Raw genomic sequence first — 23192 nt, forward strand, 5'->3', positions numbered from 1 at the left:
ACACTATACTACTAGCCAAACATTTATCACTTTAGTAATTTATTGAGGCCGACACCAATTTTCAGAGAAGGGTAATAAAATTTTCTGATGTATGGCATTAGTCATGGATGCTTTAAGTCTACTTTTACATTTCTTGTCAGAACCAATAAATACTTTTTAATTCCTATTCAGCATCTGGCTAGTGGCCTTTGAGAAAATAATTCTCTTTCAAATTTTATTATGTGTATGTACCGTGTTTTAAAAGTAATTTTTGAAAGAAATATTATCAGTAAAAGGCTCCAAATATAAACGTTCACACTATTTTTGGGCTATTTTTAGATAATAATTTATTTAACTTTCCCAGGAACATGTGTCAAGGACCTGCTGTATAGCACAGGGAACTCTGCTCAATATTATGTAACAACCTAAATGGGAAAAGAATTTGAAAATGAATAGATACATGTATATGTATAACTGAATCACTTTGCTATACACCTGAAACTAACACAACATTGTTAATCAACTATAGTCTCATATAAAATAAAAAGTAAAAAAAAAAATTATATATAAATCCTCATTTCATAAAATGATTGCAGAGATTCTTCTAACAAAGATGATATGAAGAATGGATCAACCTATTAGTTTAGTAAATAATTTAAAGGTAAACAACAGATAATCAGTGCAAACAGAAAGAAAAATCATATTTTCTGCCCCAGGATAGCATTTTCTTCACTGGTGCACAATGTCATGTGTACTTTTAACATAAAGCTGTTGGGCAACCATAGGATAAGAATTTCTAAGAAACATATTGTATATCTGATAATTCATCCTTAATAAAGATACTATACTCTGGGATCTTCTGCTAGGGAAAATCTGTTGAGTTACATAAACTGCTTACAAACAGCTCCTATATTTCTGAAGTTAATTTTAAATATTCAGGTGTCAGAAATCATGTCCACTCTTTGCCAAAAGTCTTCTAGAACAATTTGATCACCTTTTTCCTCTTTTATTTCTTGAAAAATACTCTTTCTCAAGATTCTGTGAATATTTGAGTTTGCTTTTGCCTTTTCTTTAAACTCATTACAATCTTTATAAAGGTAAGTTTAGTTGAGTAACAGGATTTTTTTTTCTAAAAGGTAAAGTCTGATTATTCTTTTTTTAAAAAAAATGTTAGAATTATTAATTTCCTGTGATTTAATAGTCTCTTATCTAATGTATTTTGTCAATATGTTGATGCAGAGAAAAATATTTATGGAGATAACTTTCGGGAACTGGCTTATTCACAAAAATTTCTAGGATAAACAAGGATTGAGTAGATCTTTGAAAAGGTAGGATTTTTCTACTCATTTAAGACTTGTGGCTTTTAATCTTTGTAGTTTATTTAAGACTATTCACAAGAGAACAAAGCAGAGGTTATAAAGTTCCAAATACTTAGGAGTCTGAGGATCAGGAAAAATATGAATAAATAAGCTAACGGAGGCCACAGCTCAATTCACCAGCAGGAGATAAAGAGAAGCTTAAGATCTGGATAGAACAAGGACAACAGCCTACTTCAACTCTTTGACTTAAAATTCCACAGGTTTGGGGGAAGAAAAGTTCTATCAACTGATGTAAAGAAAAAAAGTTTCATCAACTGGTACAATATATGTATATATTACTTAGAAAGTAATTTGATTTTAAAGATATATACACCCATATATATTTTATATATATATATATATATATACATATAATATATATATATATTTAATATATTTTTAAATAGAATTACTCTCTAAGGAAATTTTTTGCATTTCCTATGGTTAACTCCATCAGTAAATGTTTAATTCCTATTCTTTTTTTAAAAAAATTCCTATTCTTTGAGGCACAAATTCATACACAATTATTATTGAGAAAAAAGTTATGAAGACATCTGGATAAAAATACCAACAAGCAGAGATATAGCTCTATGTAAGCATATAAAACCTTTCATGCCCAAGATCAAAAGAAATAAAATACTTACAAAATTACAGATGGCTACAAGGTGATGGCCTAACACTTCTACATAAATCAACTGGAATGCAAGTAATTAAATCAAGGATCTGAACACTCTTGGTCCACTGTGTATGCTACTTCCTGGAGTAAACAATTAACTTGCAGAGGCAAAAGTAGAACATGATACCAAGATTTTATAGCCTTGTAAACAGCAGGACAGCCTCCTTTTTAGGAAAAACGTTTAGTGGACTAGGTGGATGGTGGAAGTAATAAATATTAAACTTTAGCTAGAATTATGAAAAAAAGAAAAATTTGGTTTTATATTCAAATTCATAATGACAAATGTATCAGGTGATAACATTAAAAATGAACTGACGATAACAATCATTATCTTTGAAAAAATAAACATAGAAATACAACTAGTTTTGCACAAAATATTGCAGCATCATCTAAGAAACAGCTCTCATCTCAGGAACTGAGACCTTATAGTTGCAATTACAGGCCATGGAAGCCATCTATATGGACTTTACTGTAAAGAAAACGACTTTTCATTCCTGTCAAGTCTAAGTGACTCTGGGCATTTGCTCTACATCTAGAAAATACATGTAGGCATATTGAAACTCAAAATTCTCCCTGAACTTTTGTACTATTCTGAAAAATAGAGAGCTCAGGCCATTCTTCTCTCTCTGCTCCTTGCATCAAATATCCCAATCATGAATCACTAAATATATTATTTTAGCATTCTATAATTTATTCATATGTGTTGGGACTTGAATTTAGTGGGCTTTCATAGCACCAGATTTTTAAGCTTAGAAAAGTTCATATTTCTAACCATTTGTGTTCAATGTTCTGAAAGCAGTTTATTTACATGACTCTTTCTTTCTGGAAGCTTTATTGTGTGTGTGTGGTTGTGTTAGGTTTTTTTTTTTTTTTGGTTGATTTTTATTTCAATCTTAAGAATAATTTAGTTCCAGGAAATATAGCATATAACTATAGGTATGCAGCTCTGCTATGAAATGTGTATATTTATTCACAATCCATAAATGTTGTCTAATTATTTCTATGATGAAATAGTATTTGTCAACTTATCATACAGCTGTAAGACATGGAACTCTTGCAAATAGCATTCACTTTTATGAAGCAGTTCCAACAAGGTCATCAGGTCACTGGAATATGAAAACCATTTACAGGTCAAATGATCTGCATTGTGTACCAAGCATATATCAGTAAATTTATTCAGAAATAATTACAATTGCTTTATGACTCTACAACTCCCCAATATTTTAAGAGTTTATGAATTTATTTCTAGGATAATGTAATAATTATCAAAACCAGAATATTTCCGTGAAACTTCCATTTTATAATACTTTGCCTCAATATAATACTTTCTTAACTGTATGAATGAAAGCCTTGAGATTAATACATGTGCTACTTATCTTGTGAACACAGTAAAATATTTGCTTTATTCTTATTAAATGGTATGTAATCTAAAATTTTAGGTTAAAATTAGAGAATTTAGATATAAGTAACAGAAAATATTAAATTTATTTCCATATAAAATATCTTCATTTAAGATGACAATATTCTCTCATCTGAAAACTCTCGATCAGACATTAAAATGAATTTGCTAATTAGAAAAGTCTAAATAATATTGTTTGTGAAATATGCTGAGAACTATTTAGTATAACTGAGTTGGCAGTTTTAAACAAAGAATGTTACCCTTGGACAGTCTTATCATGATCCTTGTAATTCAGAGAGATTAGAAACTGTGTCCCATATTTTAGGTCAAAGTACAGGAAATTACACTGATAAAAGTATTCTAAACTAAAACAATGGGAAAATGTAGCTTGAAACTTTTACCTAACACAATTAAAGGCAAAAAAAAAAATCCATAAAAAGTAACTTGAAGTCAATGGTTAACACATTTCTGTGCATATGCTTGCATGGATTATTCCAGCAGCTTTCACAAAAAAGGTGTCTTATTTGCTATTTTCCCAGTTCCCTACAATCAAGGTGTGAGGATAAATTAAACTTACTTTAGAGCTGCACACAATCCTATGATACAATGGACTCTCTCTAATACATAATAAATAAGTCACAATGAAACCTGGCAGAAAATTCTTCACTACAGAAAAGTTGGAACCAATAAAAAAAGTTCATATCCAGAGATCAAGTAAATTAATTAAGTTTATATCAATAATAATAGAGAAATCAACATCCAAAATACAGATTAACCTCAGTTGTGTATAAAGGCTAATGGTAGACAATTACAGAGCTGGGCTGATGTACATGAAATAGACTGAGCAATGTTCTTAGGCCAGGACTGGGTACATACTAAGGACAGGTGGCCCATCATATTTGCTTGTTCCCCATCCACGGATTCAACCACCATGGATCAAAAATGTTTGGGAAAGAAAGATTTCAAAAATTTCCAAAAAGCAAAACTTGAATTTTCCATGCACTGGCAACTATTTACATAGCATTTATATTGTATTAGGTATTATAACTAATCTAGTAATCTATATGGGAGGATGTGCATAGATTATATGCAAATACTACACCACTTTACATAAAGGATTTGAGCATCTTGGATCTTGGTACCAGTAGGGGTCCTGGAACCAATCCCCTGCAGATACCAAGGGATAACCTGTATTTGACAATGGTCGGTTATTGTTACTAATATTATTAGCAATTTCTAGAACTAACATTATAGGCACTTCTATTTTAGGTATATTTATGTGTCTAATATTAACTGTGCTTAAATAAGAGGGGAAAACTTCAAAATGTACTTAATGAATTCTAAAGAAAACATTCTCATGAATTAAAATACTGTGCTCTTTGCCTCTCATATCTTTCTAAGTGGCAATTTTGGACACTTCTGAAAGGAAACTAAGTATAGAGCAGAATGTTGAGATAGAATGGTACTCTGAGATTACATAAATCATTTAAGTCAGCAAGAACCAGGAAATTCTAAATTAAGGTTGATATGCCTATGTCACGAGGCATATCCTTGGGCTAGAGACCCAGTTCCTCTTAAAATAATGTCCCTTGTTTTCTCAACTGAACGAACATTTAGCTGCATCCAGTGGAAGGGAAAACAAGGTATTAACTGTCCAAACAGTTTAGTTAAAGACTGATAATCTATACAATGTTATCTCTGAGCCTATATTATCTAATATTTGTATATACAAGTTAGTCTTAGAAGAAAGACCAAGGGAGTCCTATTTTAAAATAAAGTTTTTCAAATAAATAAATAAAAATCAAGCAAAAATCAAACACTGTAAAGTCTAGATTTAATCTAAAATCTCAACTGGATTATATAGCATAAATTAAAGAGATCTGAGACTGTCCTTTGAGACAAAGCATGAAAGCTTGCTAAAATACTCTGAGCAATTTTCAGTCAGAAATATAGAACTAATCATGCATTCTTAAGTATTTTTTGAGACTTTGGTTTTCCTTTTGCATCCATATTTTATCCTTTTCATGTTAAAAGAATATATGTAAGCAAATAGTTATTTATCTGACATAAACCTACCAAAAAGCTGTTTTATGACTTCTACATTGCCAACCTGCAATAGTGTCATACAGTTAAGGAGAAAAAAAGAAAGATAAGGTTTAAAAAGCTTATAAGATGATAACAATGCATGCTGTGTAACTGTTATAAATAAGAAATTAACTAATAAAATACTTAATCTTTTCATCCTCTATAGTTAAGTTATAATCTATTCCTCAACGTTGGACCTATACTTACAAAATGCAATTTTGTGACAGCTGCACACAGTAAAGAAATACGAGATAAAGCTGATGAATTTTTTAATAAAGTTTAAGTATATAAAATAAAGTACATACCATCATCTGCGTCAGTAACATTAAACACAAGAACAGTAGATCCTAGAGGTAGATTCTCCATTAAAGATGTGCTGTACGAATCCAAGCTGAAAATGGGTGGGTTATCGTTTACATCTAGTATATTGAAATAAACCCTAATGGTAGTAAATTGTCCCCCACCATCTTCAGCTCGAACAGTGAGAATATAATATTGCTGTGCTTCATAATCTAATATTCGAGTCAAATTAAAGACTCCGGTAACTGGATTCAGGAAAAATGTGCCATCTTCATCGTCTTCATTTACAATATATGTAATTTCTCCATTCACGCCAGAGTCATCATCTGTAGCTAAAATAGCTGCTACCAAAGAACCTATCAGAAAAATAAGAATCTAAAATTAATGGGACAGGGTATTGCTAAGAGAATACTTATGATATCAAAAACTTTATTTCTACAGTAAAGTATTTTAACTAGAGAATTACTATGAAAATATAATGAACACAACATTCTGTAGATTTCTACATTAACACCCAATACCAACATTCCCAAATAGTATCAAAATGTATAGCATATTAGATATCCAGTAGATCTTATGTTGCAATGTAAATGTTCTGGGGAATGAACACTACTTCGGACATTATTTTTCTACCTGGCACTACCAATTCATAAACATATTGATGAATTCAATGAGCATATATTGGGGCCCATTGCTAGTGTCAGGAACTGGGGATTCCAAGCAATAATACAAAATTATGCTGAGGGGATACCACTTGACAGATCATATGACGGGGACAGGTTGGGACCTGGGGCCCTTTGCTGCAGTGCTGCAGTGCTTACACCGGCACACACCTCTCCTCAAGCAAAACAAATACAGAGAAACTATATGGGACTAAAAATAACTGTGTGCATGCCCAGTTGGGGCAAATTCTGGACCAAGAGATTAAAAAAGACCAAAAAAAACAACTGCCACTTCTGAAGAGCCAGGAGCAAAAACTGGGTGTTGGGAGAAAAAGCAGGGTATTTTGCATGCCCCCTGCACTCAGCACCACAAACAGGTGGGCAGAACACCTAAGCCACCCATCTGGCCCAACTCCTGGGCACACCCTTACCCTGACCCCACATAAGGAACAAGCTTGCGGAGCGAGCAAAGGAACATGTTACTTGTTTTTGCTCCTTTCTGCTGCGGCCGGGGCCCCAATAAAGCCTAGCCTGAATTTCTTATCTGGCCTCTAGTCAATTTCTATTGATTGAGGAAGGCCATGAACCCTGGTCAGTATCATGACCATTGATAGAATTAAGGCGAGAAAGAAATATAATGGGAATTACATGAAGGACATGCATAACTCATCTTGGGGACTGTAGTGAGAAGTAGGCTTCTATAAATGTTTCACTCCTCTGTCAAATGAGTTTCTAAAACATATGCCTTATTCCAAACTCACTCCAAATGTAATTCAGAATACAATTTCAGTTTTAGATAAGAATTTCCAATAGTGGGAAGGAAGCATACCCACACCAATTACATGGATTTTGGGTACTCAAACTCAACAGTCACAGCATAATATGTTCAAATAGACAAGGTGGGAATTCAGGATTCCTATTTTACTAACATTTATTGAGTATCTGCTAATACTCAAACCCCATGTTAGCAAACTCATATATGTTTTACCCTAATTCTAACAGGAATTGTTTCCATATACAGAAGAATGAACTGAAGCTAAGAGAAATGAATACACTACCCTGGTTCACACAGCTAGTAAGTGTTAGAACCAGTATTGACAGGTTTTCATGTGCTTTTCTTTGCTCTTTCTATGCACAGCAACATAATCACATCAGACTTTTTTTAACATCTTTATTGGAATATAATTGCTTTACAATGGTGTGTTAGTTTCTGCTTTATAACAAAGTGAGCATCAGATATTTTTAAAGTGGAAAAATGCTATCAAAACTATGGGTGCCAGAAAAATCCACAATGCATGTCACAGATACTTTCAGAAACAGAAATATCTGTAATTAGTAATCAGATGATTGGTTAACTTCATTTGCTCTCAAAAGTCTACAAATTTGTTTGGGAATTGTAGTGAAGATGGTTAATTAAAATATTTCAAATCCAGCATTTATATCTAGTAGCATATGGTAAAAACTAGTCACAATTTAAGAGTAGCCAAAACGTAGTCCATAACTGTAGTCAAAGGTGATCCTTGCCAATACACTTATGGGCATGCCACCTACCTGGGGTAGTGTCTTCTGGGATGTCAAAAGAGTATACAGGCCTGGAGAACTTGGGTGTGTGGTCATTCACATCACTGACAGTGATATTTATTCTCATATCTGAGGACTGAAGACCATCATCTGCACGAACCAGCAAGGAATATTTGGAACGGCGTTCCCTGTCCAACCTCTTGGTAGCTATCAGATCTCCAGATTCAGGGTCAATTCGGAAACTGTCATCGGCTCCACTAATGATTGTGTATGTGACAAGAGCATTTGCACCCTAGGAAAAAATGATGAGTATCTGAAGTGCTAGAAATAGAACACCAAGAGTACCATTCCTTGTGCTGAATATGTATTTGACAAAGTGAAGCTTTGGGGTTTAATTTCACATGATACTGTAAGATTTCAAAAGGTAACCAGCCAGAGTAGTATATTACCTAGTCTTTCACCATTCACTCCATTAAATAACAACAAATCGCAGCCTTCAGTATTTATATGTTTTTTAATTCTTAAAATATACACATGGAAAATACGAATGATGCTAATACTATTAACCACATAACCAGAGGTTTGCTAAAGTCTTGTTGCTCTGTGCCAGGCCTAGTGACAGCACTAAGTATGCATTATCTCGCTTCAATTCACAGCTCTGTGAGATACTATTTCTCAAATGAAGACACGGGGTTCCGAGATGCTAGTTAACTTATGCAGAGTCACGCTGTAAGTGTGAGCGTGGATTTCAAACCCTAGTCTGCCTGACTCTGAGCTCATGTTCCTTCTGGTTCAACATGAAAAGGTATTAAACAAAGCAAGCACTAAATGGAGGCTTGCAATAAGCACTGTAAGAACTAAAGACAGGGATTATTTTGACCAATTTGGTAGTGTGGAGAGTTTAAATCTAAAATAAAAGAAGAAAAATCAAGCTAAAGTATTAGATTATGAGTATATGTTGGAGAATCTCAGTTGTAACACACATTGAATTGTATGGCCAAGAAACCACTAATCTTGTTTTAATTGAAAACAGTCTTTTTAGGCTCTCGATAGTGTATGATGGACTAGAATGAGGAGAGGCCAGAGAAGGGAGATAGTGAATAAAGTTTGGCCCCAAGAGACTGGGGCTTTATTTCCTCAAGATGAAACTCTGTACAATCTGTATTATTTTCTGGTTCCAAGTCCCTGTTCTGTAAAATGAAAGCAGGGATCCATTCTTGTTTTCGCTCAGATCTTAGAGCTGTAGCACTCAAAATCTGAGGTATGAACTAGGAATTTGGCAGAAGGAATGGAAAAGTTGAGAAAAATAGAACATTTCTTAAGTGTTTATTAAGTGCTAAGCACTGCTCTGAGCACATCACTTCATGGGCACTAATTGTTTAGATACTTAAAGGTAATCCAGTTGGGTAAGTACTATTATTATCCAATTTTGAAGATAAAGAAACTGAGACAAAGAAATATGAACCCTGGTTATCTTGCTCTAGAAATGAGACTCTCAATTATTATGTACCAAACATAATACACAGGACAAATTAGTAAGATCTGATACGTTATTGGATATAGAAGTAACAGTAACAATATCTCTCATTTGTTCAACATTCTCCTATATTCTCATTTCTTTCTTTTTTAAAAAATTGCCATTGATTTACAATGTTGTGTTAGTTTCAGGTGTACAGTAAAGTGAATCAGATATATATATATATATATATATATATATATATATATATATATATATATATATATATATATATATATAATCTCCACTCTTTTTTTAGATTCTTTTCTCATATAGGCCATTACAGAATATTGAGTAGAGTTCCCTGTGCTATACAGTAGGTTCTTATTAGTTATCTATTTTATGTATAGTAATGTGTATATGTCAATCCCAAACTCCCAGTTTATTCCTCTCCCCTGCCGTTACCCCCTGGTAACCATAAGTTTGTTTTCTACATCTGTGACTCTACTTCTGTTTTGTAAGTAAGTTCATTTGTACCCTTTTTTTAGTTTCCAAATATAAAAAATATGATATATTTTTTTCTGTGTCTGACTTACTTCACTCAGTCTCATATCTTTCTTTTAACAACTCCAGGCAATGGGTGTAAAAGTGAAACAGAAGGAAAAAAAATTAATTTCAAATTACTTTGGCTGTGAATTAGGAGAATACTCTTGCTGAAGACATCTCAGGATAGGATCTGCTTTGACACAGGAGAAAGTATGCAGTGAAATTTTATAATTTTATGTATAGTATGTTAAGCAATTGAAGGATAGTTTCATAGAAATGGTTATGTGGCAATGGTCATAACCATAGAAATGGTTGTGTGGTCAGAGATTTGAAAAGGGGTTTCATAAAACTATCTGAAGGTCGATATATGTAGGTCACAGTTGAGGCCACAAGATTTGTTGAGGACTTAAATTAGAATAAATCAAGAAAGGAACAGCAGCATAAAGATTGAATACTACTTTTAGAGAATGGGAAAAATGGGCAGGGACTAAGGGAGGAAGAGGGGGAGAGACCTAGGAGACCCAGAGGACAGCCTGCCACAGAGGTTAAAGGGAAGATTTCAAGAAAGAACAGATTTTAGCAGAGTCAAAAATAAAGAAATTAAGGGAAATTAAAATTAAAGCACCCAGTGCTCGCTTTGGCAGCACATATACTAAAATTGGAACGATACAAAGGAGATCAGCATGGCCCCTGTGCAAGGATGACACACAAATTCTTGAAGTGTTCCATATTTTTCTAATGAGAATCTACTGTATAGCTCAGGGAACTCAGTGCTCTGTGGTGACCTAAATGGGAAGGAAATCCAAAACAGAGGGGGTATATGTATATGTATAGCTGATTCACTTTGCTGTACAGCAGAAACTAACACAACATTTTAAAGCAACTGTACTCAAATAAAAATTAATAAAAAAAAAATTAAGCACCCATCTGGATTTGATGATGGGGGATGCTAACTTTACAGTATTTAAAAATCTCTTATAAACTTACCCTATATATTGTTTCAATTTTGAGCAGTTTGCTTTAGATATGTTTACTTATATGTATATTATAATTCAAATATTGAGTTAAATATTATACACTGTACTGGTTGAGATCTGATGCTCTGGGGTCATAGTTTTGGGCTTGAATATTTGCTCTACTACTTATTAATTGTGTGTCATTGGGCCAATACATAACCTCTTTGAGCCAATGTTTCCTTACCTGGACAATCGGGTTGGTAATAATACCTGCCACATAGGGCTGCTCTGAGGATTAAAGGCGCTCATACGTGTATAGGACCTAGAATAATCCTTGAGAAGCTTTAAGTGTATGACAATGCTAATTGTTACTTTTAGTCCTATTTTAATTATTTTCTTATAAAAGGAATACAAGTTAAATGTATTTGATGACTGAGTTGTTTGCAAATAAATAATTTAAGTAAAAATTTGATTAGAGTTGCTACATATCCCAGGGAAAATATTTTCTGATTTCCTGTTAATATGTAGTATTGAGACTTGACACTGAGGTATAAGTAGTGTTGGAACTGTCAACTTCAAAAATTGCTTTTTGATTTAAATATACTCACATAAAACAAATATACTTTTTTTTTTACCATATTAAGCTATAGCAAGGTATTTATTAAAATATACAGGCTAAGAACTCTCCAGAAGATATTAGGAAGAACATAAATTTAGGGTGTTTAGACTATAAAGCTGACATGCTGGGAAATTTCAGCAGCTGAAGTTTCCATACATCTTTTCCATCACAAATTAAATATATTTTATCTTCATGACCAAACATATAAGGGGATGATTTCTAACAGTTGAAGGCAAAAATACTCTTTAAAAATATACATTTAGTGGCATTTGCTATATTTGTACTGCATTCCCTAAGCTGATCTTAAAATTTAGTAATGTGAATGCCTCAAAGAACATTTTAATTTAGTAATGGAACAGCTGGGTTTAACATACTATGCACATTTATCTTGTATATTCAGGTGTACATAGAGTATCTAATGTATTTATTGTAATTGTATGGTTTAACAAAAACATTCAATAAGAATTTTAGACTTCTAATCTGACCACATTCTGTACCATTTGTTCTATTTCACAAGGAATTCGATTATTCTGGTAAAACAGTCCAGGGAAAAACAGCTACACTCAATTCTGACCTATTAAAATGGAATTTGGAAACTAGGGGAAAGCCAAGATACAAAAACATATTTCAAGATATTGTATAAATGGTTTGAAATTTAGAAATGTCCTGTCTGCAAAATGACTATAATAATGAATACTCCTAAACTTATGATAATTCTTCGGAACAGAAGCAAAGGCATCAGACTATGTCGATAAACCATCTTTTTCACTTTCAAAATCAGATGATGTGGTGCATTATTAGTTCTAGTGAATGTCTGAAAATGTGTAGCCAAGAGTAATGATTTAATTAGGTCTTTTGAAAAGTCTATTTATTTAATATTCCAAATATGCAGTATCAGCAATGCTACAAGAAACAAATATCGTATTTCAGCTGTAGCCCAGTGGAAATAATGCTGTTTAAAAATACTCCACTCTCCTGAGGAACCACAGAGACAAAAGTAAGTGGAAGGAATTCTAAAAGTAAATAGCTATAAATTACAAATGCATTTTATGAACTTAAGTAGTATTTTCAAAAACACATATGGTACCATGGAACAAAGCTTGAGTATCCTGGCCAATTACAAGCATAATAATTCTGTTTATCGAAGGAAACAAGAGACTGACAAAGTCACATGCTTCTGAGAGATGTGTATCTTGATCCAACACATGTTTCAAAAGATATTTAAATTACGTTCAACATGTATATGTTGCTTTCTAAAACTGATTCCTTTACCCAGGCATTACTCTTCAGTGACCTACTAGTTTCTCTAACATACTAATAATTTTATGTTCAATTTAGTAATTAAGGACAAGTGTATAAACTTAAGAATGCATGGACATAATTTGCTGATTACCTACATAATCTTAGCATTTTAAATAATTCTATTAATCTTGCAAAATCAATCTACTGGATAGTTGTGTGACAATTTAATGCTGGCCACAAAGTAAAAGCAACTCCTTGCTTTCAATATTGATTCCTACTCAAAATTAGATGAAGAAAGAAAACAGAGCCATTATTTGGTAACAGAGAAAACATATATATATTTTTTTTTTCAAATTTAACTAATAGGTAAGGAGCTGACAATAGAGAAGAAGATAGAAGGTTTGCCTAAAAGCATTAATATTAATTTATTATAAACTCAAAAAAGGAAACAGCCAATAATTCTGAATGCCATAGGAAGCCTAGGTGTCCATTATGCATGGCATACAGACAAAGAAATTGGTTGCTAAAGCCAGTATTGGAAATAGTCAGTAGTCATTAAAATGCTACTAAAAAATTTATGAGAAAACATATCCAAGAAGGAAAACAACCTCAGGGGCTTAATCTTTTAAACATAAGAGTCCAAAAGCAGTTTTCCAAAAATGTCCTACTTTTTTCTTTTTCTTTTTAAACATCTTTAGAGGAGTAAAATTGATTTACAATGGTGTGTTAGTTTCTGCTTTATAAAATAGTGAATCAGCTATACATATACATATATCCCCATATCTCCTCCCTCTTGCATCTCCCTGCCACCCTCCTTATCCCACCCCTCTAGGTGGTCACAAAGCACCGAGCTGATCTCCCTGTGCTATGCGGCTGCTTCCCACTAACTATTTTACATTTGGTAGTATATATAAGTCCATGCCACTCTCTCACTTCGTCCCAGCTTACCCTTCCCCCTCCCCATGTCCTCAAGTCCCTTCTCTACATCTGCATATTTATTTCTGTCCTGCCCCTAGGTAGGTCTTCATAACTTTTTTTTTTTTTAGATTCCATATACATGTTAGCATACGGTACATGTTTTTTTCCTTCTGACTTACTTCACTCTGTATGACAGAATCTAGGTCCATCCACCTCACTACAAATAACTCAATTTCGTTTCTTTTTATGGAGTAATATTCCATTGTATATATGTGCCACATCTTCTTTATCCATTCATCTGTCGATGGACACTTAGGTTGCTTCCATGTCCTGGCTATTGTAAATAGCGCTGCAATGAACATTGTGTACATGACTCTTTTTGAATTATGGTTTTCTCAGGAAATATGCCCAGTAGTGGCATTGCTGGGTTGTATGGTAGTTCTATTTTTAGTTTTTTTAAGGAATCTCCATACACTTCTCCATAGTGGCTGTATCAATTTACATTCCCGACAACACTGCAAGAGGGTTCCCTTTCCTCCACACCCCCTCCAGCATTTATTGTTTGTAGATTTTTTGATGATGGCCATTCTGACTGGTGTGAGGTGATACCTCATTGTAGTTTTGATTTGAATTTCTCTAATGATTAGTGATGTCGAGCATCCTTTCATGTGTTTCTTGGCAATCTGTATATCTTCTATGGAGAAATGTCTATTTAGGTCTTCTGCCCATTTTTGGATTGGGTTGTTTTTTTTGATATTGAGCTGCATGAGCTGCTTGTAAATTTTGGAGATTAATCATTTGTCACTTGCTTCATTTGCAAATATTTTCTCCCATTCTGAGGGTTGTCTTTTCATCTTGTTTATGTTTTCCTTTGCTGTGCAAAAGCTTTTAAGTTTCATTAGGTCCCATTTGTTTATTTTTTTTTTATTTCCATTTCTCTAGGAGGTGGGTCAAAAAAGATCTTGCTGTGATTTATGTCATAGAGTGTTCTGCCTATGTTTTCTTCTAAGAGTTTGATAGTGTCTGGCATTATATTTAGGTCTTTAATCCATTTTGAGTTTATTTTTGTGTATGGTGTTAGGAAGTGTTCTAATTTCATTCTTTTCCATGCAGCTGTCTAGTTTCCCCAGCACCACTTAGTGAAGAGGCTGTCTCTTCTCCATTGTATATTCTTGCCTCCTTTATCAAAGATAAGTTGACCATATGTGCATGGATTTATCTCTGGGCTTTCTATCCTGTTCCATTGGTCTATATTTCTGTTTTTGTACCAGTACCATACTGTCTTGATTACTGTAGCTTTGTCATATAGTCTGAAGTCAGGGGGCCGGATTCCTCTGTTTTTCTTTCTCAAGATTGCTTTGGCTATTTGGAGTCTTTTTTGTTTCCATACAAATTGTGAAATTTTTTGTTCTAGTTCTGTGAAAAATGCCAGTGGTAGTTTGATAGGGATTGCATTGAATCTGTAGATTGCTTTGGGTAGTATAGTCATTTTCACAGTGTTGATTCTTCCAATCCAAGGACACAGTATATCTCTCCACCTGTTTGTATCATCTTTCATTTCTTATAATTTTCTTATAATCTCTGGGAGAGCTTTCACCATTTGATAGTACATGGAGCCGGGAGGTCTCCGGTGAACCAATGTCCTGAACTTGGCTCTCCCACCTCAGAGACACAGTCCTGACACACCCAGCCAGAGCAACAAGACCCTGACAGTCACACAGCTCAGAAGAAAAGGGAGAAAAAAAGAAAGAAAGAAAAAATAAAATAAAATAAAGTTATTAAAATCAAAAATAATTATTAAAATTAAAAAAATAAAAATAATTTAAAAAACAAAGAAAGAAAAAGGAGAGCAACCAAACCAAAAAACAAATCCACCAATGATAAAAAGCAGTAAAAACTATACTAAAAAAAAAAAAAAGCAACAACAAAGAAATGGACAGACAGAACCCTAGGACAAATGGTAAAAGCAAAGCTATACAGTCACAATTACACAAAGAAGCATACACATACACACTCACAAAAAGAGAAAAGGGAAAAAAATATATATATCCTTGCTCCCAAAGTCCACCTCCTCAATATGGGACGATTTGTTGTCTATTCAGGTATTCCACAGATGCAGGGTACATCAAGTTAACTGTGGAGATTTACTCGGCTGCTCCTGAGGCTGCTGAGAGGGATTTCCCTTTCTCTTCTTTGTTCGCACAGCTCCCGGGGTTCAGCTTTGGATTTGTCCCAGCCTCTGCATGTAGGTCGCCTGAGGGCGTCTGTTCCCGCCCAGACAGGACGGGGTTAAAGGAGCTGCTGATTCGGGGGCTCTGGCTCACTCAGGCCGTGGGGAGGGAGGGGTACGGATGCCGGGCGAGCCTGCGGCAGCAGAGGTCAGCATGATGTTGCACCAGCCTGAGGCGTGCCGTGCGTTCGCCCAGGGAAGTTGTCCCTGGATCCCAGGACCCTGGCAGTAGCAGGATGCCAGGCTCCCGGGAGGGGAGGTGTGGAAAGTGACCTGTGCTTGCACATAGGCTTATTGGTGGCGGAAGCAGCCATAGCATTTCATGCCCATCTCTGGGGTCTGTGCTGGTAACCGCAGCTCGCCATCCTCTCTGGAGCTTGTTTACAATGGTCTCTTGCCTCTTCGGCAGCTGCAGACTTTTCCCTGGACTCTGTCCCGGCCAGCTGTGGCGCACTAGCCCCCTTCAGGCTGTGTTCACGCTTCCAATCCCAGTCTTCTCCCTACGATGCGACCGCCGAAGCCCGAGCCTCAGCTCCCAGCCCCCTCCCGCCCCAGCGGGTGAGCAGACAAGCCTCTCGGGCTGGTGAGTGCCGGTTGGCACTGATCCTCTGTGCGGGAATCTCTCTGCTTTGCCCTCCGCACCCCTGTGGCTGCGCTCTCCTCCGCGGCTCCGAAGTTTCCCCGCTCTGCCACCCACAGTCTCCACCTGCGAAGGGGCTTCCTAGTGTGCGGAAAACTTTCCTCCTTCACAGCTCCCTCCTACTGGTGCAGGTCCAATCCCTATTCTTTTGGCTCTGTTTTTTTTTTCTTTTTTCTTTTGCCCTCCCCAGGTAGATGGGAAGTTTCTTGCCTTTTGGGAGGTCTGAGGTCTTCTGCCAGCGTTCAGTAAGTGTTCTGTAGGAGCTGTTCCACATGTAGGTGTATTTTTGATGTATTTGTGGGGAGGAAGGTAATCTCCACATCTTACTCCTCTGCCATCTTGAAGGTCTCCTCCCCTTCTTTTCTTTAAAGTTGCAGGTGAAACCACTTCCTCCCTTCCATCCTCTGCTGTCTTTCCCTCCTTCCACCTCCCCTCTCCTTACCCCCGCATACAGGTCCTATTACAAGATACTCAGTGGTGATTTTTATGCCTTCAGGTGCAGTCACATCCTGCACAAATTGTCAACATCCCTACTGCCCCCTGGATTGCAAACAATTCTCCTTTCTTTTCCCTAATTATTCCTGCTTTATAACTTTACCCCTTTCTGCCCCTTTAACTCCCCACCCTTTCTCACCTCAAATGTACTTCTTGCATATCCTAGCTATCATCACCTTACATTTAGTAATTAAAAAAAAAAAAAAAAAACTGGAACATCTAAGGATAACACCAGCATGGTTACTTATGTTTTTTTTTAACTTAAAAAACAAAGTTCAATAGAAATAAAGCAAAGTACACTAAAACCGTGTTGACATAAATACCTAGAGACATAAGGACTTTTCCAGCCTTCTTCCAATTTCATCATAAATATAAACACATCTCAAAAGATGAACTTGAAGACAATGCAAGTGTGTGCGGGCATACACACACACAGAAAAGTTAAAGAGAGAAAAATAAACATGCAGGCAGCATTGCATTTGTATTAACCCTTCTTTGTCAGATCGTGAAAAGAAAAAGTAGAGAAGAAAATAAAATTATAACAGTATTAACATAATAGTATTAAAAGGGTTGAATGTTGGCATCTCTTTCAAACAATCAGTTCTTGAGACTAGTGTATCCCATCAGAATATATATATATATATTATAATTAACATATTATTGCTTCCTGTCTTGGATAAATCACTTGAAATAAATGAGGTTTATTTGTTCTCTTTCTACAGAGAGTATAGATAACAGAGCAGTTGTTACAATTACAATTATTTGATGTATCGATTGCATAGGCTTATAGCAATTGCATGAGCTTCTTTTCTGTTGTTTTTTAGCTATTTTGCTAAATAAGAGATAATGAAATTTTATGAATTGAGCTATCCATATATATATTATCAATGATGAGCTTTAAGGAAATGCAGTATTTAGTAAATTATAATTGATGATATTTCATATATATCAATAATAATAGAAATATTCTGCACACAACTCTTAATGGTAGCTGGAGTTGGGAATAAACTTTTCTCTATATAAAATTGAGTAGGAGGTACTAAACTTGAAACACCAAATCTTTTTCAGTAGACAAATACAATTACCTAAATGCCCTTGCTTTATTTTGTTTCTTTTTCCTTAAGAAAAGGAAATTTGGCAAAATGTATAAATGACTAAGTCTTTATATTTCTGTACTGGCTGTTAAATATTAGTCTGCTATTGAATTATTTACCTTTTTAAAGTCAAAGAAATAATCCAAAAATCAAATTTTCAGATACTTCTGGATTTTAATTGAGGGTAAGGAAATTAAATTATCTGACCTGTTTGGGGCTTAGCTTAAAGGGAAAGGGGATACTAGTGTAGGGGAACATTATTCCTCTTTCCAAAACTCTAAAACATTAATTAAACCCTTTACTTAGCAAGAAGGACAAAACAAGTGATACTATTTTTTTAATGGGAAAAATGTAAATTACAAATTATATAAGCTGCCATGCCATTTGGAGCATTAGCTAAACTTAAAATATAAATACAGAAGATAGAAATCTAGATTGTGCCCCCAAATTTCAATTTACCACTAGGAAAGAAATTTCTTTTTATTAATGGAATTGAAAACTCATTAGCTACCTAGATAATTTCCTTAAAATATATAAGGCTATAATTAAATTATATATATTTATATTTGCATATATGTATATATGCAAATTAAATGAAAAGTTGCAAGGTATCCTTAATTTTTTTAATTTTAAATAATTTGCTTTTTTGAATTACAAATAAAAAATAAATTCTTAGCTATATATGCTATAAAATAGCAAATGGGAGTGATACTGGCATTAAAAAAGAAGATATTTCTGTAGGTATTTTTTATTAATTGAGAAATTAAAATAATTTTGCTAAGAAATCCAAAATGTAGCCAGCAATGAACTAAGTTGTTAATTGCTGATCAAAGGAAAATTATGACTAGACAGTCTTTATTTTAGCATTCCTATATCACATTTCAAGAATTACTTAATTTCTTTGGAAAAGAGCACACAACGCTTAACCTTAGTTATTAGGAAATAAATGTTGTCAACATACAATAGAAATTCGATAGATCACTGGAATACTAGGTTTCAAAAATTCAGAGAGAGTGTCTGAACTACCTCGTCAGCATCCATGGCTCTTAGTTGCATAATCTTAGAGCCATCTCCAGTGTTCTCCTCCACTGTGAGATCCAGCATGTCGGTTGGGAACACTGGTGGATTGTCATTGATATCCTGAAGTGTTATTTCTACCTACAAGGAGAGAAAGAAACAATGTATGAATATTGCCTATGTCTGCAAGATACCAATTAAATTGTATACCAAGAGTCTATTCAAATAGTCCTTCCAAAAAGAATCAGAACCTTCATATACGACATCAAAAACAGAAAATACCCTAGAGAAAGTTGTGAAATATTTATAGGAAAATATAAAAGCCAAATAAAGATCATTTGACTTGTTGATCATAATTGATTTTAATTGATCAACCTGGAGTTTATAATAGAATAGGTCCATGATCAACTGTCATTTTAATCCCCAGATTTGTGCACCAGTGAAGAATTGTTGAGACTTAGGACTGTCTGTCTTTCAACCACTAAAAGTTGCCTAACACAGATGAGGTTGTAAAAAATTTCTTTCTGAAATGTTTACATATTGGCAACTAATGTCCAAAGGAAATAAAGAAGTTCACATTTTGTTTTAAAAAACACTCAGCATTTTTCCCTTTAAAGTCAACTCTCAATCTTTGGGGGAAGAAAACTACACACATCTTTTCTTTCTATTTCCACTCCTTTCAACACATCTTAAGGTGACTAAAGCTAAACAATCATTCCATTCAGATGTAGCATTCATATAAATTGCAAATATTAACAGCTTTGTTTGAAAGATCCTTGTCAGAGTTATTTGTTTCCCTCCCTAAGAAAAATTGTTTAGAAATAACAATTTGTGAAGTTTAAATAATAACTTCAAACCATGTGTTTTCTTTTTTGAGCTAGGTGCTAAAAGCTGAATATCTGATAAGAAAAGGGGAGACAGCTGCTAATAAAACTGAAAGTTTCCCCAGTTGGGTCACAAAATCAAGTCACGGAGAAAAATCCATCCATCCATTTAGCTCAGATATAACCAGGACATTTTTCTCCTAGGATGAAATGTCATCTTTTATAGTTATACTGTAAAAACTCCATCAGATCCAAGAGTGATGAGTATGAATATTAGGAGAGAGCAAAAGAATTCTGGTTTCTTCTTTTCCAGGAAGAAAGGAGGGTGGGCTTGGGTGTAGGGAGAAATAATAGGTAGGATTGTCATTATTCTCTGGCAAGGAATGAGTGGGAAATACAGTAAAGCTAGGCAAGTAAACAGATGAGCAATTGATAAAGAAGAAAAACCCAGAAAACAATATACAAAATACAGTACTAAATAATTATTATAGTTCCACCATTTAACAGGACAGTTTTGATCATAGCTAGTGGCTCAAATTAGTCTAGGAAGTGGTTAAGACAGCCTCAGTAGTTAGAAATCTGCCACTTCTTTTTTGGTTGACATCATCCTCTACACCACTTCCTTTAGAAAAGATCCACAATGGCTAAAAGTGCAGTCTATAAGGAGCATTTCCAACTTCCTACCAGGACAGAACTAGGTGTTCCTCAGAACCAGAGAGAGACTGCACATGTGACAGAATATGTATATGTGAGTGTGTGTTTATGTAAGTATATGTGCATATCTGTGAGGGGGAGGAAGAACACTAAATTGAGGGTAAAGAGAATCCAGATTTGCACTAATTAAACATGATATCAAAGATACATCAGGACCTGTACCACACACTAGAAGCATGCTGGATATAATAGAAAGATTCTTCATTATGAGTGAATGAACTGAACAGGACCCTTCTATATTTTAATAGTTATAACTAACATGCACATGGCAAACACGGTTTTAAAGTATATGTATATGTGTACACACATATACACATGCATCCACACACACACACATATACATATAAAATCCTCAAAAGAGACCTATGAGGCAGGTACTATTATCTTCCATTAGAGAAATGAGTTAACCAAAGGTACGTAGGTTAAGATCTAGTAAGTCAGTAAGTTTTCTTCACTACAATGCAAACCTGTCTTTCTCTCTCTCCACACATACCTCCCTTGCTTGTGTGTGTGTTCAATAAACATAATGAATCATATCTGAAAAGTATGTCACAGCTATATAAATATATTTTTACAAATGTGCATATTATTCCTGTCTGGAATTTGGAACACTTACATATGAACTAACTAGTCATATAATCTTGGGTCAGCCTATAAATCTTTGTCAGAATTAAAAAGAAAAAAAAATGAACTAGGTGATTCCTAGATACAGCTCTGAAAGTCTGTGATCATGTATTCTCTATGAAATTTTGGCCCACTCCATCACTTCAGGTACAGAAGAGTATTTCCTTTTTTATTAGCAAGAATAAATTTAGCTAAATATTAATGAGTTCAAAACTAAACATTTCTGAATGTATCTAGAATCAACCAGTTATAGACACAGATCTAGAACATCTCATCATTGGATCTGATATATGCAAAGGTTATATTTTTGGTTAAGGATACAATAGGTCATCCATTTAATAAGCCAGACTATGCTTTTTCCAAATCAGTGTCAGCTTGCCAATCAAAAAATTGAAACTTTATATCCATTTTTAAAGAAAAATCTGGAGATTTTCTCTTCTCCACTTCACACTTCCTCAAGTATTCCTGAAAAGCTTTCAACATGACTCCTCTAGATTCCCTCAATTGCCTGGGGTACGAATTACCTAGGAGAGGAGATTTGAACTCATTGGCGTAAGTAGGTGTCATCCTGAAATCCCTTCACTTTTGATTCAGTGTGCCATGTTTCTACTACCAAGAATTCCAAGATCATGGACCCTGTTTACCTATGAGGTGGTCATTGATTCCAATATTTATTCATGTAATATTTTAGGATCTATCACATGAATGGGTATGTATTAGTTATTAAAAATACAGATGAGGGCTTCTCTGGTGGCGCAGTGGTTGGGAGTCTGCCTGCCGATGCAGGGGACACGGGTTCGTGCCCCGGTCCGGGAAGATCCCACATACCGCGGAGTGGCTAGGCCCGTGAGCCGTGTTCGTGCCCCGGTCCGGGAAGATCGCACATGCCGCGAAATGGCTAGGCCCGTGAGCCAAGGCTGCTGAGCCTTCACGTCTGGAGCCTGTGCTCCGCAACGGGAGAGGCCACAAGAGTGAGAGGTCCGCATACCGCAAAAGAAAAAAAAAAATACAGATGAAAATAAGACAGGCCACCATCCCTTGCAGGGAAGAAATGAAGTTTGATCATGTAAATATGTACAAATAGAAACATTTACAACTACCTCCGGGAAAACATATTGTTGATATCTTGATTCCAAGAAGTTAGTTCCCCACACCATGGATAATTCTTTGAACCGCCCTGCATCTTGTCCTTGGCAGTTACCATCTCTCTTGATGAGTCCAGATCCTAACATGCACTTGGCTCACTCTCTTGGATCTGCAACCAACCTGAGAATCTTATTCCATTACTCCCTCCTCTTTGGACTAAGATTTGGTATGATTTGTTTTGAAATATTATCATATAAAACACAGGAGTCAAACATTAAAATTTAGAGAAGATATCTGGAAATAAGAATTAAGACATTATAATTTTTAAAGAGTCCTTTCTTTCTGTACAAATTAGATAACTTTAAATAATACAGATAATGGCTATTAGTGGTTTATTTTAAAATTCTGAGATTTAAAAACTGTCTAAAATATAATTCCTAAACTAAAAAAAGTATATGTTGGCAAATACATCCCATTCTTTTAAAAGACACACCAAAAACTACAGCATAACTAAGCTTTTAGTGCCAGCTATGCCCCTTTAGTGTTTTACATCTATTTTTATATTTGTTTGGATCTGAAATAAGCAAAATAATTGCATTTAATTATTATTTTGTAAAAACTATCACATTTTAAAATAATTTTTTTTTTATTTTTTAGACCAAGCTGTGCACATGTGGGATCTTAGCTCCCCGACCAGGGATCAAACCCATGACCTCTGCATTGGAAGCACAGAGTCTTAACCACTGGACCG

The 23192-nt window shown here is 34.8% G+C and overlaps 1 protein-coding gene across 2 annotated transcripts in view; it reads right to left on the reverse strand.

Annotated features, from left to right (window-relative positions):
* The window catches only part of FAT4 (FAT atypical cadherin 4), a gene marked incomplete at its 3' end in the record, with an annotated part of 171455 nt that overhangs the window by 79000 nt on the left and 69263 nt on the right, over positions 1-23192 (reverse strand). For both annotated transcript variants that reach the window (XM_079714012.1, XM_079714011.1), the window contains exons 2-4: positions 19203-19334; positions 8011-8272; positions 5803-6153 (exon numbers count right to left, since the gene is read on the reverse strand). In XM_079714012.1, coding sequence (XP_079570138.1) covers positions 5803-6153; positions 8011-8272; positions 19203-19334 — 745 coding nt within the window. The remainder of the gene's footprint in view (positions 1-5802; positions 6154-8010; positions 8273-19202; positions 19335-23192) is intronic.

This window comes from Hyperoodon ampullatus (assembly GCF_949752795.1).
Source record: "Hyperoodon ampullatus genome assembly, chromosome: 1".
Classification (NCBI taxonomy): Eukaryota; Metazoa; Chordata; class Mammalia; order Artiodactyla; family Ziphiidae; genus Hyperoodon; species Hyperoodon ampullatus.